Below are 14,011 nucleotides of genomic sequence, written 5' to 3' on the forward strand. Positions count from 1 at the left end.
ATAAAAACTTTTCCTTCGAACCATCTCTCAATTTTTCGCTCAACTACCAATAAGTTTTTGTCGTTAAAAACCGCAATGACCCCAAAACTAATTTGGGAGGTTAAAAAATGGACGAATTATCGAAGAATTTCATAAGTGCGGTGAATCCTGCTGCACCTGACAATCGTGTGTGTGTAAAATTATCTTCTTACTCGCATTTTCCTCTGAATAAATAATCGTTAAAAAAATAGCTTTACAGGTTTGAAGTACGAAAGTCGAAGTTACAAGATTAGTGAATTATGTTGTCTTCCACGTGTCGTTGTTCGTTCGTATTATTAGGCTGATGGGGGCAAAACATCCTGGAAACGTGCCTCTCACAATTTGCAGCACTCGGACATGTACGAGTGTATAAGATAATGACGTAGCGGCGAATAGGCCATACATTATTACCGATGTCTTCATTTGGTACGAGACTCGAGCACACACAGGGCAAATTTCTCGTACAAATTTCCCTTCTCAAATATCGCACATTCGTAAGTGAGAAGCCCTTTATGTTGTTAGTGCACTTCATTTTAGTCTGCTCTCAGTTGTGTGTATTCGTGCAAGAGTGCAATCTTCTTGGAAATATTAGAGGGAGAACGAAATGGAAAAAATTGTGAGGGATGAAAATAAGAATTTCCTGCTGCGTTTTTGTCCATCCACACTGTTGTTTGTATGTATTTATTGCAGGCTCGGTACCACTAAGGTAATGCATATAGCACGAAGAAATAGCTGATATTTCTGTGGTACTTTTGGCCCCTTCGCGCGATGTCCGTGAAGATCGGTTAAGAAAGCAAAGCTTCGGGCTCCCCTGAATAATTTTTATATCCATCTCCATTGCCCCGAGTCTTTCGTCGCATATTTTCTCTTTTTCTATCTCTTCTTCTCTCCCTTTTCTCTTCGTCAGCACCCGAGGCAGAACACGCCGATTCGCAACGATCTTTGCTCCGATATAATCGTTTCATCACACGCAGACCCCTGTGGAATTCTCAACAGCGTGCTTCTAATGTGCTTGTAACAGCTTTCCAGTTATTTTCATTTTTTCCCCATGAAAACTTTGAAAAAGCTACGATCAATGTGGCATAACCATATTTTTTCCGGCACTTGCTGTATTGCGAAGGTAGTTTAATCGTCTCTAAAGATGAACTAAAATTTCTGTTCCAGTCGGAACGCTTGACGGTCCGTCAGTCGAAAGCTAATTGCAGAATATTTGAGCGATTTATCTTCTGAAAAGTTGTGACAAGTTTCGGATATTACGATTGCAGTTAATAATATGTATCGGAGTTTTCTCCGAGTTGAATTAAATCGTGTCGAGATACGACCAGGAATGGCGAGTGAATGGTGGCGCGCGGATTTTCTTGCTCTAAACGTACGAGAGCACGTGTGCGTGTCCAAGAAACGTGACCGCGAGGTAATCGAGTGACGGAGCTCTCCGCGTCCAACTGCAGTGCATTTATATACGCGAAGACAAAGTCGTCCACGCGGTATGAACGAAACGGAACTCGACTTGCGTTTATTTTATAGCCGCGTGTGCGTTTGTACACTACGTTGAATTCCTAAAGAAACTGCAACCTGAATGACGCAGTGGAAAGAAAAAAACGGGGCTACGAATATCACGTACACGCATGCAACTTCCATATAAGTCCGGGACTGGTTTTGTAAAAGAAAAAAGAGCCAAAAATAAACAAATAAATTTTGCATATTGGGAAAACGAGGGTATATAGGAACTCGAGGTGATAACTCACCGATTTATATCGCTGCGAATGAATCATTGCACGAATCGAATTAATCGGATCGATTATCAATTCTGCATCGTAGTTGTAACTTTTTTTCATTTTATTATCATTAAAAATGTATTAAAGCACAGCGGGAACAAGGATTGAAAGGTAATCACTGAAAATGGATAAATTTATCGATTCAAATGCGAAAAATTATTTTTTATCATCAGCAATGAATAACGAGGCTGCACTTCGACGATTTTGATGAAATTCATAAAACAGTTGGTGCTTCCAAACATATCAAATCCCAATGGAACGTATAAAGTTGTATGAATTTCCTTTAACGATATGCACGCGCAGAAATAGCCGGCAGGGCCTCTTCGTTTTTTCCGTAATTACATTTCGATTAAAAAGACAGTTAAAAAGTGTGCCACAATTTTGCAGCGATCGCAGGAACATGGCTGAAGATCTGATAAATTGAAACTCGTTCGACAATTAATGACCCCCAGAGTTTCGTGGCCTCCGAAGGACGAGTTTATTTTCAGAGTGCGCGATGTCAATTAAATGTAAATGAAAAATCGATTCGCGCGGTGGCTTTCTGAAGAACGTCGTAAAAATGTCGAGAATTTACTTGCAGCGTATTCGAGTCACGGCTCCGAAAAAATTGTGCAATGTTGTTGCGTGCAGCGCGCGCGTTGCAGGGATCGGGATGAATCGCGAATCGTTCTCGGCATAGAAGGGAATGTGGGCAATGCATAAAATCCATATGCATGCACCGAGCATGGAAATTGTGATGGGCGGTTGAAGACGATATCGTCTCCGAAGCTCGGAGCCAGCGCCGAATTGGGACAACCATCTTTGGAGCCGGTATAATCGGCTAGAAATCGATAGTAAATCGGAGTATACAAATGTGTATAAGAGCGAGCGAAAGAATGAGAGAGAAGAGATTAGGCGATTAGGAGCCGCAGGATGAGAGTACGTGCACGGGCGCGCGCGTGTGCGTTCGCGTGTGCGTTTATATGGCGAGGCAGTGAAAGGAAGAGTGCGCGCGCTCGTTGGTGAGAGAGAGAGAAAGAGAGTCTGAAGAAGTAAGCTTCTTTCTAAAGAGGACGGTAAACAAGATGTACAAGATCGAGAAAGATTCGTGTGGGTCGCAAGCCAAGGTCGTTTTCTCGCGCGTTTGTATTGCCGCCTTTTAATTATCACTATTAGCGACATTCCGGGCCCGCCGTGCAAACGAAATAGAAGACGCATATAATTGGGAAAAATGTGTTAACGCTTCTGGGAGACTGTTTAGCGCTCTAGGAGATCGCAGTCTCTTAAGAAGGAGCACGAGAAACGGAGACTTCGGATAAATGCAGTCGTCCTGAGCCTGAGTCCGATTTTTCCGCAGATTTAACGCGCTTCAGCAATTCGCGAAGGTTCGCCACCATTTCAATAAAATTATTCGACCAAAGAAATTTGCTGCTTCAAAGCCATTTGACAAACCCTCCTTATTCACGATCTCCTTCCAGCCTCGTGTGGACTCCTCTCAATGATACGAGCAATGACTGTCGGACTTGATGTATCTCGTGTCTAATATGCCTCTTGCTCAAACCTGTTGCATACGCCAGTTGTTAAATGGACAAGGAACACGTGTTAAATATATACGTGGTACGTGAATATACAGATATATTTGCAGCAACGACTCGATTCTCATTTCGATTAAAAGGCCAACGTTTAACTCGGTGCGCCATCTGCTCGAGGGTGTTAAGTGAACGAATGAAGAGAGAAGTGCAACAAAGTGTAGGCTCATTGACAAGCCTACGTTAGTCATCTCGGGATATCTGTCTTGTGTACATACGTGCGTGTATCAGCAATGGGCGAAGATGTTAATAGGTTCTCGCCCACACCGGACACAATCTTTCTTTCTCCTTTGCTCCTCCTCCTCCTCCTCCTGCTCATTTTTTCTCATTTCACGTCTTCAGGTTACTTAACTCATTTGACTCATCGACGAGCTTATGCTCGTTTCAATGGACCACTCGGAAATGTCAAAACAACAATAACAGTTATAATAGGAAAAATAATACTTCGGGTGATGGCTGAAAAGCACTTGATTTATTACACCGAGAAGTTGGAGTCCTTGGGGTATTTATGAGTTGGAATTCATTTCGTTTACGCGCTCATTCTACAAATTTTAATCACATTTCGAGAGAAGAATATTGAGCAGAAGGAGTTTCTGTGAAGAGCCTTTTCCAATTAGCATCCAACTTGTTGTTGGTATAAAAAAATATATGTTTCTTTCACTTAATATTGTGAGAGTGAGTTATGCTCAAGATTGTTCAAATTCAATGGAGTATTATTTGGATCCAATATTCAGAGTCGTGGGATTTGATTATATTGAAATTTCAATATTTCGGTTAAAAATATCTGCCGAGTTAGTTGATGCTCAAATAAAACGTCAAGAGTAATGAGTCAATAACAGTTGTTGCGAGTCGATTTAATGGGGACCATTAATTTCGTATTATGTACCGTTACGTATCGGAAATTGTCGGTTCGATCGCGGTAAAGCGTGAAAAAAAAGCGTTGTACCTCGGTGGGTTCCTCAATCTGTATTTACCAGTGAGTCCTCGTGTTCGTGTACGTTTGTGGGTGTGCGAGTGTGTGTACGTGTATCACGATACGAAGTCGAGAGGAGCGTAGCTTGTAGGCAAACATGCTAATGGCTAGGGTCGCTCACCCGACACACGCCATCACACGATTGTGTTTCTTTGTACGTAAAACATAACGGGCTTTTGTATTATCCTTCTTTCTTCTCTATGTGCGTGAAAGAGTACTCGAGCATGCCCTCTTCAAAAGCATTTAGTTCCTTCCTGGGATCGCAGGCATTTTCTTTCACTCTTGTTTTTATTTTTGCTGTTCTTTGCTCAAGGGACGACACGCGAGAAAACCTTTTCGTGTAGGTGAAAAACCTTTATTGGTTTTTCACGTTGTTGGGCTTCGGCATCATAGCTTCCTTCATGGGGCTCCTAATTCATTCCGATAAATTGCGATTCTTTGGGTTCTTTGGTCCATCGAGGGAACTGGGATTCATTTGGGGGCAAGGAAAGTGAGGAGAATTGAAGAAAAAAATGGCCGAGAAATCGTTTCACTTGACTCTTCAAATCTGCAGTAAAAATCTGCATCACAATTATCCAAGCCTGTAATCATATTCGAGAACAAAAGAAGTGAATATATAACAAGATTTTTTTTCTCCTTTGTAAACGGATTAAAAAATGTGCAGCATCCCCGCATAATTGCTGTAGAATAGAGAAGCCCTCATACGAGATTTTTAAACCCCAATAAACGCATAGCCATACAAGCCCTATAACGACTGCAAAAGTCCATCATTTTATTGATCGTTATTTCAACAAAAAATGATGCAACAGTTGTGCAATTCATATAATGGATGCAAAATCTCGGCATTTTTCTTCCCGTACCTCATAACAATCTCGGCAGGTTATGGTTATTTTTTACTTTAGCTCTATTTAATTTTATATGCATTCATACGTGTATCGCTGAAAGTCGAGGGAAATATCGCAGTACTTTGCCTATAGCTCCTTCTTTTCGACCTCCGCGCATTATTATTACGCCGAGCTGAGCTTCTTGATGAGCATTTTCATGGCTCTTACTTTTAAGAGCTTGAAATTTCAAAGTCCAGAGAATATTGCTATCCTAAGCGTGTGTGTAGTCGGATACGCGCACACTTTCTACGTCCTTAAGGAGACACTTGAATGCGATGTTATACTAACAGACAAAACACTCATTATTTTGTGATAAAACCTCTTCCATTGGTTTGAGATTAAACTTGTTTAGAGGATGTCAAAAATATTGAGAATACAGAAAAAAAGGAAATTTCAGGGGAGACCCTGACCTCGTGAGAGGTTCAAAGAAAGCTATTGAAATCTCTTATTCCTCATCGTAACGATTCTGAAAAGATTTGCAGGGTCTAATATCCATGGAATATTTTGCCACATCTTCATCCCCGAGCACTTGGATGAAGGCACGAGGTGGCCAATTTCCGGCGAGTTATCTCATGAGTTAGATATGCCCGTTGATCGATTTTTTTCCGAAAATACTTGGTCATGCTAGTTACTTAGCTTATCCGGAGCTTTTAGCATATCTGAGCGAAGACCGTAACTCACGGGGGTTGGGGCTGCGCACACACAAGAAATTTTTATCCGGTCGAAAGTGTAGATAGTCGAAGCAAACCTTCGCGAGGATCTTTGCTTCTTGCTCTCGAGAGATCCGGCTTATCGTTTGTCATAGTGTGTCCCATGGACTTGCTGGACCATCAATGAAACGTTTTATCGTTCAGTAATTCGTGGCTTGCTGTAATAATTAGCATCAGTCAATGGGCAGCAGAAATAACACAGAGGACGCTGCTGCATCTGTGCTAAACGTTTTTATGGAGATAAGACTGAGTCAAGAATCACAATGGAGTTTTCACGTTCCCGGAAAACGATAAACGCCACAACGGTACAACGGCTAATCGGGGCAACGTTGAACCAAATACACTCCAACTATAGCACTACTTGGCGAGACTCATCTTCAGGAAAATTACATCCGCAGGATGTTTTACGAAGCAATGACACTGGCCACGGCTTTCCTTAACTATACAATCACGATTTGTCCGAGACTTAACGGTCTCGTACCTCATAAATCAGCGCATAAAACACACTCAGCAAAATCATATGTCCACGTAATATTCCGGACGGTTATGTTTTTTTATAGTTTTTTTAACTACGAGAATCAGAGATCCATTCGATTTCCGTCTTACGTTCATTGGAGCCAACACAAATCTGCGAAAGTAAGTTCGTTCGATGGTTTTCAATGGCCACTGAGTGCCCTCTTTCAAAAAATATACTATTTTAAGGTTCAAACTTGTAATATTCAAAAAGCACGTATAAAAAGCACATAAATAATGCGCCAATACAATTACGGATATGACAAAAATAGCCCATGCTCTGCTAGCTTAATGATAAGCTAGCCGAGTACTTTGATTTTCAGTTTTCCCGAGCAAAAAATAGCACAAAATCGACAGAGGTCACTGAGTTGAGGCAGTAGATTACACTTCATAAGAAAATTCTTCGATTTTTTCTCGTCCATTCAATTGGGATACCATTCGTGAAACGGGGTTTGATATTGCTCCGAATCGAAGAGCTTGAACTTGTTATCCTTTCACATAAACGTGTGAGAGCCTCGGTCAGACCTCGTTAAAGTAGATCGATAGAAAACGCCTTTTTCGTGATAATCACTTTTAATGTTTGCCTACGACTCTTTATTCCGAGCCGCTACTTCGGTACTTTACTTAATATGAAAATTCACCTTTTTATATCCCAAGGAAATGAGTTTTTCGTTCAACTTTGATTTCCTTTTTGCGGCTGCACATTGAGGGATAATGAAAATCATTTATATTGCAAGTAGCACACCTTGCTCTGGTCTCTTCGGATTATGTATTCAACCTTTGCTTCCCCGACTCAATTGTTTTCATCTCGATACGTATATGTATATATGGAGAGGTGCACGAGTACCAGGATACATAGATATATGGATGCGTACTGTTTTTTAAGGCATATATATCTCGTCGATGCTATAGCCAAGTATAATAGCCATCGAGTATCTCATTCAGGTGCCTCGAGCCTCGGAAATAATTTGCGGGCAACGGTTTTTCCAGCAGGTAGTCGTCGCACATTGAAACGATGTGTTCGCAATGTTACAGTTGTGTAGTCGCACAATACATGCGGAGCTCAGTTTACAGGCTCGGGAGTCTAACAGAATTATAGTCGTAGCCGAAGGAAAAAAAGGAGTCGCGAGTCAGAGCGAAGAGAATAGTATTCCGCGTGTATGCACGCGCGCGCACACGTATTCGTGTTTCGAGAGACGTGGCAGGCTCTGTGCAGGTGTAATTCAATGTCAGTTGAGTAATAACTTGGCTGAAATATCGCAAAAAAGCACTCTCCAAATCTTGAAGAATCGAAAGCTCATTTTCTGGGATATGCGGCATAAAAACTGAAACGCCGCTGTGACTGACAGTCAAAATGGAGTTATTTTGCATTGGTTTCAATTTGAACTTCGTATATTTGGGTTCTTCCACGCACACACGCACACGCACACACACACACATACGCGATTCATTTGTTACTGCGAGCAATCGAGAACTCGTGTCTGTCTCAATTGAAAAATTTTGCAATTTAGTGACGCCTTCCTCAACGTATCTTGACCGTCTCTGTCCGGTCGGTGATTCCAACAGTAACGCGTCCGGCACGATTAGAGTTACCGATCATTTCAAAGTTCACGTACATCTAGGCTTGCATGGAACAACGCGATCGTGAAAACTGTTATTTCTCGTCGTTGTCGTCGAGTCGGTATGCACGGGAGTACATCCTGGTCGCGCGATAGTAATCATGCGTGTTATTATCGTTGTTAGAATTGGAAACTTTATGCAGACACCAAAGCGGATCCACTTACCCGGGTAGCCTTCAGGAATGACGATTTCCGGTCCGACTTTGACATCGTGGCGATAACGATGCATCAGCATTGTTGCCGTAACCCTGAGCGATCTTTGTTGTTGTTTGTATAGCAATACTGGCCTGCCACCGGTACCCTCGAGTCTTACGACTCTCGGCAAGGAAAAGCGGTCGAGGAATTCCCCGAGTGGCATAAAACCGCCGGAAGAACTGGAGTTACCCTCAGCAGTTGCCTCTCTTGAGCTGGGCAACGATTTTGGCAGAGACGGCATCTCGCCGCTCGATATTGTCGAAAATTCACCGTTCGATGACATTTTAAACGTTGTTTTATCTCTCGCTTATTCACTCGTTCAATCTTCGGAGTCGTTTCTTTGCGATACGCGATATTTTCAACGACAGTAACTTTTCGAACGTCTTCTCGCGCCACTGAAGACTTTCCCGGTCATGTCCCGGCACTTTCGTTTTTCGAGGTCTCCCTACAAACTAATAACTCCGTGAAACGTTAATTCCGCTGAGATTCCCCTGTTCTAGATTATGGCAAAGGCGAATAAATCACAGTCTGGCTGAGCTCCTTTCTTTTGAGGCTTCAAGAAAACTCGTTTGCGATTACTTCCACCGAAGTTAATCGGAATTCGTTAACGATATCAGCAGAGTAATTTCTTGTATATTTTATGAAAAATGATGGAACGCGTGCTCGCGCGCGTTATCTCGTGGCTTTAGAAATCTGCTCCCTGGCAAATAGCGCTATAAATCGGCTCGTAATATGCGTGCGCGTTTTTCCGTTTAAACCGACACGAAAATATTCTTCGTAGCGTAGACAAGTTGAATTTCGCGATCGGCTGCTTGATATCCGTGCGTTTCTCCCGGAATCCAGCCCCGGAGAAATGCAATCGCAATGTTCACCAGTTTAATAACGGGTTTGAGGCTGGATCAGCACTTTCTTCAATTATGTCACACCGTGGGCATGGATCGGCCCAAGGGGGAGAGTCGACAGCCTGTTCAGTCTCGATAAGTCACTGTCACTTTTCCGGCTAACCACGCGCGCTCGCGCGGTATCGAACGAATGACACCAAGCAAAATATTTCACTGGCAAGTTGTCACGCCTTTTCCCCTCTTTCCCAACTCAACTTCTCTCCCGGCTGCAAGTTCCAGAGCTCACAATTGCCAATTCCAGAGTCTCCAGAGTCGGGAAACGGACCATGGACGTTGGACTATCCGCGGCGTAGATTCGTCGACGCGGGAGCGCGTGCGCACCCGTGACGAATCGTGGATTCCGCGGTTGTCACGGCTCGCGTACCTTCGCAAATCGTCCGGAAAACGAAGGTAAATTTGTTCCGCGTTGCCGAGCCTTACTCCAGGCGATTCTTCGTTTCTTCCTTCCCGATGCACAGCACACTCGCTCCCTCGCTCTTCCTGCGGCAGAATCGATTCTAACTAGTATTCGTAGCGTCCGCACACATATCGAAAATGGTATACAGAAAGGTCTGATAGAACCACGAGGACGTCCTGGCGGTCACGCTCCGTCGAGATACAGGCGAAGCGTTTTACTGGAACAGAGATCGAAACCTCGGCCGGAGTCGTCAGCCGGAGAAATTTCAGCGTGTTCTTCGGCTTCGACGTAATACCAAATTATACCTTCTTCTTGTTCCTCCTCTGCTTCCTTCCTTCGCCTTTATTTTTCGCAGTTGTGCTTCTTCTTCTTCTTCTTCTTCGGCCTTCACCATCGACTGCGACCCTGTGTTCAAGGTTCCTTCGCTAGGGAACTCTACAGTTCGAACCTCTTTCTCGGACACATTTGCTGGTGTTCCAGACGAGGTTAATGGAAAATATGCTTTACAACCTTTGGCTATTTTACTCACTGATCGCTAAACGTTGCCGCAAGCAACGTAACGTAGCGAGATTGCGATTAGTTGTCGCAGTTACTATCGCACTTGGTTACCTTTTCTATCGCCCGGCTTTTCCTCCCCCCTATCGCCTTTCGCGTTCAACCTTTTTCCCAACGGTTATCCTTATCGGTGGCGATTTCGTATCACAGCGCACCGAGGGTTAAATGCTGGAAGTAGCAGAGCCCGATGATTCCTTCATGCACGAACGAGCATGCGATAGCTCGAATGACGACGACGAGAACGGGGCGTCATAGTTTTTGCAATTTTATGCTCCGTACAACGTCATCAATTTATATCGGGATTCGTGCGAATAAACTTTGTGTACAACTATCGTCGTCTCCGGTTTTTTACTGACACGATTCTTGTTTTTTTCATTTTTTTCGCTTTTTTTTTTCCTCTTTTCTTTTTATTCGCCAACGGATGACTCGGCGATGACGAAAAAAGCGGTGATTCCCCGATCTTCCTTCACCTCGAAGCTTCACTCTCCGAACATCCGACACTGCGGATCGAATGTCACTTAAAAATCCTGAAAGCCATTAAACTTTGACGTAATCCGACATCGAGCACACTTTGGTTGGACCGGTGCACTTCCTTCCTTTCGGGTTACCTAATTCGAGATCGCCCTTACACTTTACACTGCCTAAAACAATCTTTAGCTTCGGGCAACTTTTATGATGAGAAAACAGTGCCTGTTGGGATCGTGACACTCGGAAATAAAGTACGGGACTTCCGCGAAATACCGTGAAGAGTTCGACCTTCGTCCGAGTGGTTCCCGACTTGGCGTAAAAGCACGAGACAACTGGTGCGAATCGTGACGTCGCTGCACGTCACTTTTACATCTCGTTTGTCGCACACGTCTCCTCGATTTTATCCCCCGCGGCTGCTTCTATGATTTATCGTTGCACTATACTCTTCAGACGCTTCCGTAGGTGTTGCTCCATTTGTTCCCGTGCGCTATCAACGTCACGAACGAATCATTTGCATCACCGGTTTTACACGCTTTGCGAAACTGTCTTTTTCTCAACGAACGTCAGGCAATCGGGCACACAGATATGAGGCGCTTGCTCCACTGTCACACGTCCCTACTCGAGGAATTTTACTTTCTTTGCTAAGGACACAGCTGCGTGTGGGGGTCAGGAGCCTCGCTTCAGCACCAACGACTGCATCACCGTTGTTGTAAATCTGGAAATATAAACGAAAGATTTATGGTGAATTACGGATTCTGGAAAAAAAACGTGGATCGTTTCTCTACAGGGGGTGTTTTAGAAATATTTTTTTTGTCGATGATTCACAATTTAATGCGAACGAGACGGATCTTAGGATGGATCAAATCGTTGCAACGAGCGCGAATTAAATTCCAATATTTCTTCGAATTAATTGGAGATATTAACATAATAAGTAGCTTGGAAAATTCGTCGACGTTTTCCTCAGGAAATCAGCAAGTTTTAGGTCCCTGAGACCCAGCGGAATGACGAATACAACAAAAATTATACAACAAACTACGGCATTAGGTAAAGAGGCGAGTTATGGTTTCTCTGTGGTTAAGCTTGCGGCGAGAAGACGGAGAATTTCGTACTTTTTCGAGGAGATCCGATCGGACCGGCGGACGCGAAGTCACTGACGCCTGGAAGCCGGTGAGCCGAGTAGGCACGGGGCCCCGGACACTAACACAAGTTTCTTACGACGTGAGTTCGTATACCCACACTTCGTCGGGCCCAATCGACACAGACCTACACCTAGCACACCCGGCCCAGTATCGATGATGTTCTGGTGCGCGCGACTACGGGGCTTCCAAAGAGTTTCCTCTCTCGTTTTTGCTTTTATAGGAATGCGATTATTTCGCCACGCGGGTCTGCGAGCCACCGGAAAAAGAAGTCGATTTGCTCATCAATCAATGGAACCTTGAATTATATCTTCGTGACATCCGTTGATGAATCACTAAAAGTTTGTATATGAAAATTAGTGTCACCTTGAGTGAAAAAGGACACCGAGCCCGTGTAAGGCAACATCATGGTTTTCGAAAATCAAATAGTACTTCATCGTCGCAGTGTTTAATTAGGTGCATTCAAAAATTCTGATTTCAACATGTCCCTGCACGATTGTCGATGTGCTTCCTTTAGAACGAATCCAACGCTAATTTTAAGGTAGGCGAAATTTAGTGCATTGAGCTGGAACGAAAACTCCATGAAATTGTGACTTTTGGGGATACCCGAAAACCAAAATCCTGGTGATCTGGGGGCATGTCAATTGTGTTCAACTAACCGTCGACTTTCATTGCTTGAAAATATACTGAAGGGAAATCAATATAAGAAAATCTTTACCGTTCATTGACGTTGGATTAGAAAAAATCCAACTTGTTCCTGCTGACTACGAGCAGCTTATTCTTTGGATTCTGCATAGCGCCAGCTCCGCAGTTTCCAAATCAGTTGTGCAGTTGACACGCAAATCGGATCAGTAGGTCCGCTCTTCGAACGCTGGCGAGGCGTTGAAGTGATTTTGAAAGCGTCCACGGAGACACGGAACCAACGAGACGGTTTTTGTTCCAACAGCCAGACGAGTGCTCGTAGTCGAGGCTCTGTTTGCTAGTGCAAAATTGCAGGTTTTAGTGGACGTAGAAAAGGGCCTGAGGTAGAAAACTCACACACACTTCTATTGTGTTTGAGGGTAGCTGTTGCTCGGTAGAAAAACACTCTTCCACGCTCTTAATAGCTACCAGGAAAGCATAATCCACGGGTAATCATCAATGCCCCTCGCTCCTACATACCATCGTGCTCGCACACTCTCACACGAGGATAACGCATTTTGCCATAATATTAGCGCGTTGTATTGCACGCTTTTGAAAATATGAGTTTTGTATGTGTGAGGTATATGCTCACAGGATGAAACTGACTGAATAGTTGCACATGCTCCTGAAGTTGAAGGGAAAAATGAAAAATTCTATTCAATTGAGCTGCTTCGTTGCACGTTTGGGCCTCTCCTCAGGCGTTGGCACTTACGACAGTTCCTACCTCGAATTATACCGCATATTAATACACATATGCCTGTATTTTACATCCTTCGTGTACGTACGAGCACACACGCAGTTGTTGAGAAAATGGAACGGCCTTGAGTCTCGTCCTCACGCACAACTAAGACGTGAGCACTCGTACGAGAGAGCGAATGAGTACGCCTCTCCGTATACTCCTTTTAACTCTTCGCCATCTTCATCGTCTTCGCGTCTCGTGTCTTCTTTGCCTTATTATTCCACTCCTCCGTCTCTCTACTCCTTCGTGCGGCTTCTTGCGCTGGGCGGTAGTACGCGAAAGTCGTTAAATCGTGGGTGATCCCGAACTTTCAATATTTAATTTTAATTCCACGTTGTGTGTCATGAGCGCAGCGATCTTAGCTCGTGATTAAAGGGACATTTGAAATTGCCTCTTATATCTCGTGCGCCAGCAATTACAAACCTTTTTTCTCTCTGCTGCGTATACTCTCTATGCGTTGCAAGTTTCCCGCTCGACGTTTTGCAATTGAGGAGGACAGAAATCTTGCTTTCATTGAAACGAAACTTCTGCCGAGTGATTTTAATGGGATTTTCGGTTGCATTATTTCTGATTTACAACGGAAGTGTTGGTTTCGACGATTTGTTCCGTTCTACCCAGAGCCAAGCATCCTCGTTATGGAAAAACGTTATTTTACGATTGCCATAGTGGATACGAGAAAAAAAATTGGAACTCGATTAGACTCAGTCCGATGCGACTGCAGTGAGATATTTTAACATGTGTGCAGTTGGACAGTTTTTATATCCAAACAAATGCATACATGCCACTTTAAGGACCGTCACGAATAAACGCATCGTGAGTAAAAAACCATTCGTTCTGTTCGTCCTCGTTGAATTTGTATTTCATACTTGGGAATTCTG

General features: G+C 43.6%; 1 protein-coding gene across 1 annotated transcript in view; it reads right to left on the reverse strand.

Moving 5' to 3' along the window:
• Positions 1–11,707, reverse strand: part of LOC122411944 (uncharacterized) — a 24,807-nt gene extending 13,100 nt beyond the window's left edge. The window contains exons 1-2 of the mRNA XM_043421070.1: positions 11,687–11,707; positions 8,226–11,292 (exon numbers count right to left, since the gene is read on the reverse strand). Of these exons, the coding sequence (XP_043277005.1) occupies positions 8,226–8,538 (313 nt within the window). The 5' untranslated portion in view covers positions 8,539–11,292; positions 11,687–11,707. The remainder of the gene's footprint in view (positions 1–8,225; positions 11,293–11,686) is intronic.
• Between the last annotated feature and the right edge of the window lie 2,304 nt (positions 11,708–14,011).

The sequence above is a fragment of the Venturia canescens genome, chromosome 6, assembly GCF_019457755.1.
Source record: "Venturia canescens isolate UGA chromosome 6, ASM1945775v1, whole genome shotgun sequence".
Classification (NCBI taxonomy): Eukaryota; Metazoa; Arthropoda; class Insecta; order Hymenoptera; family Ichneumonidae; genus Venturia; species Venturia canescens.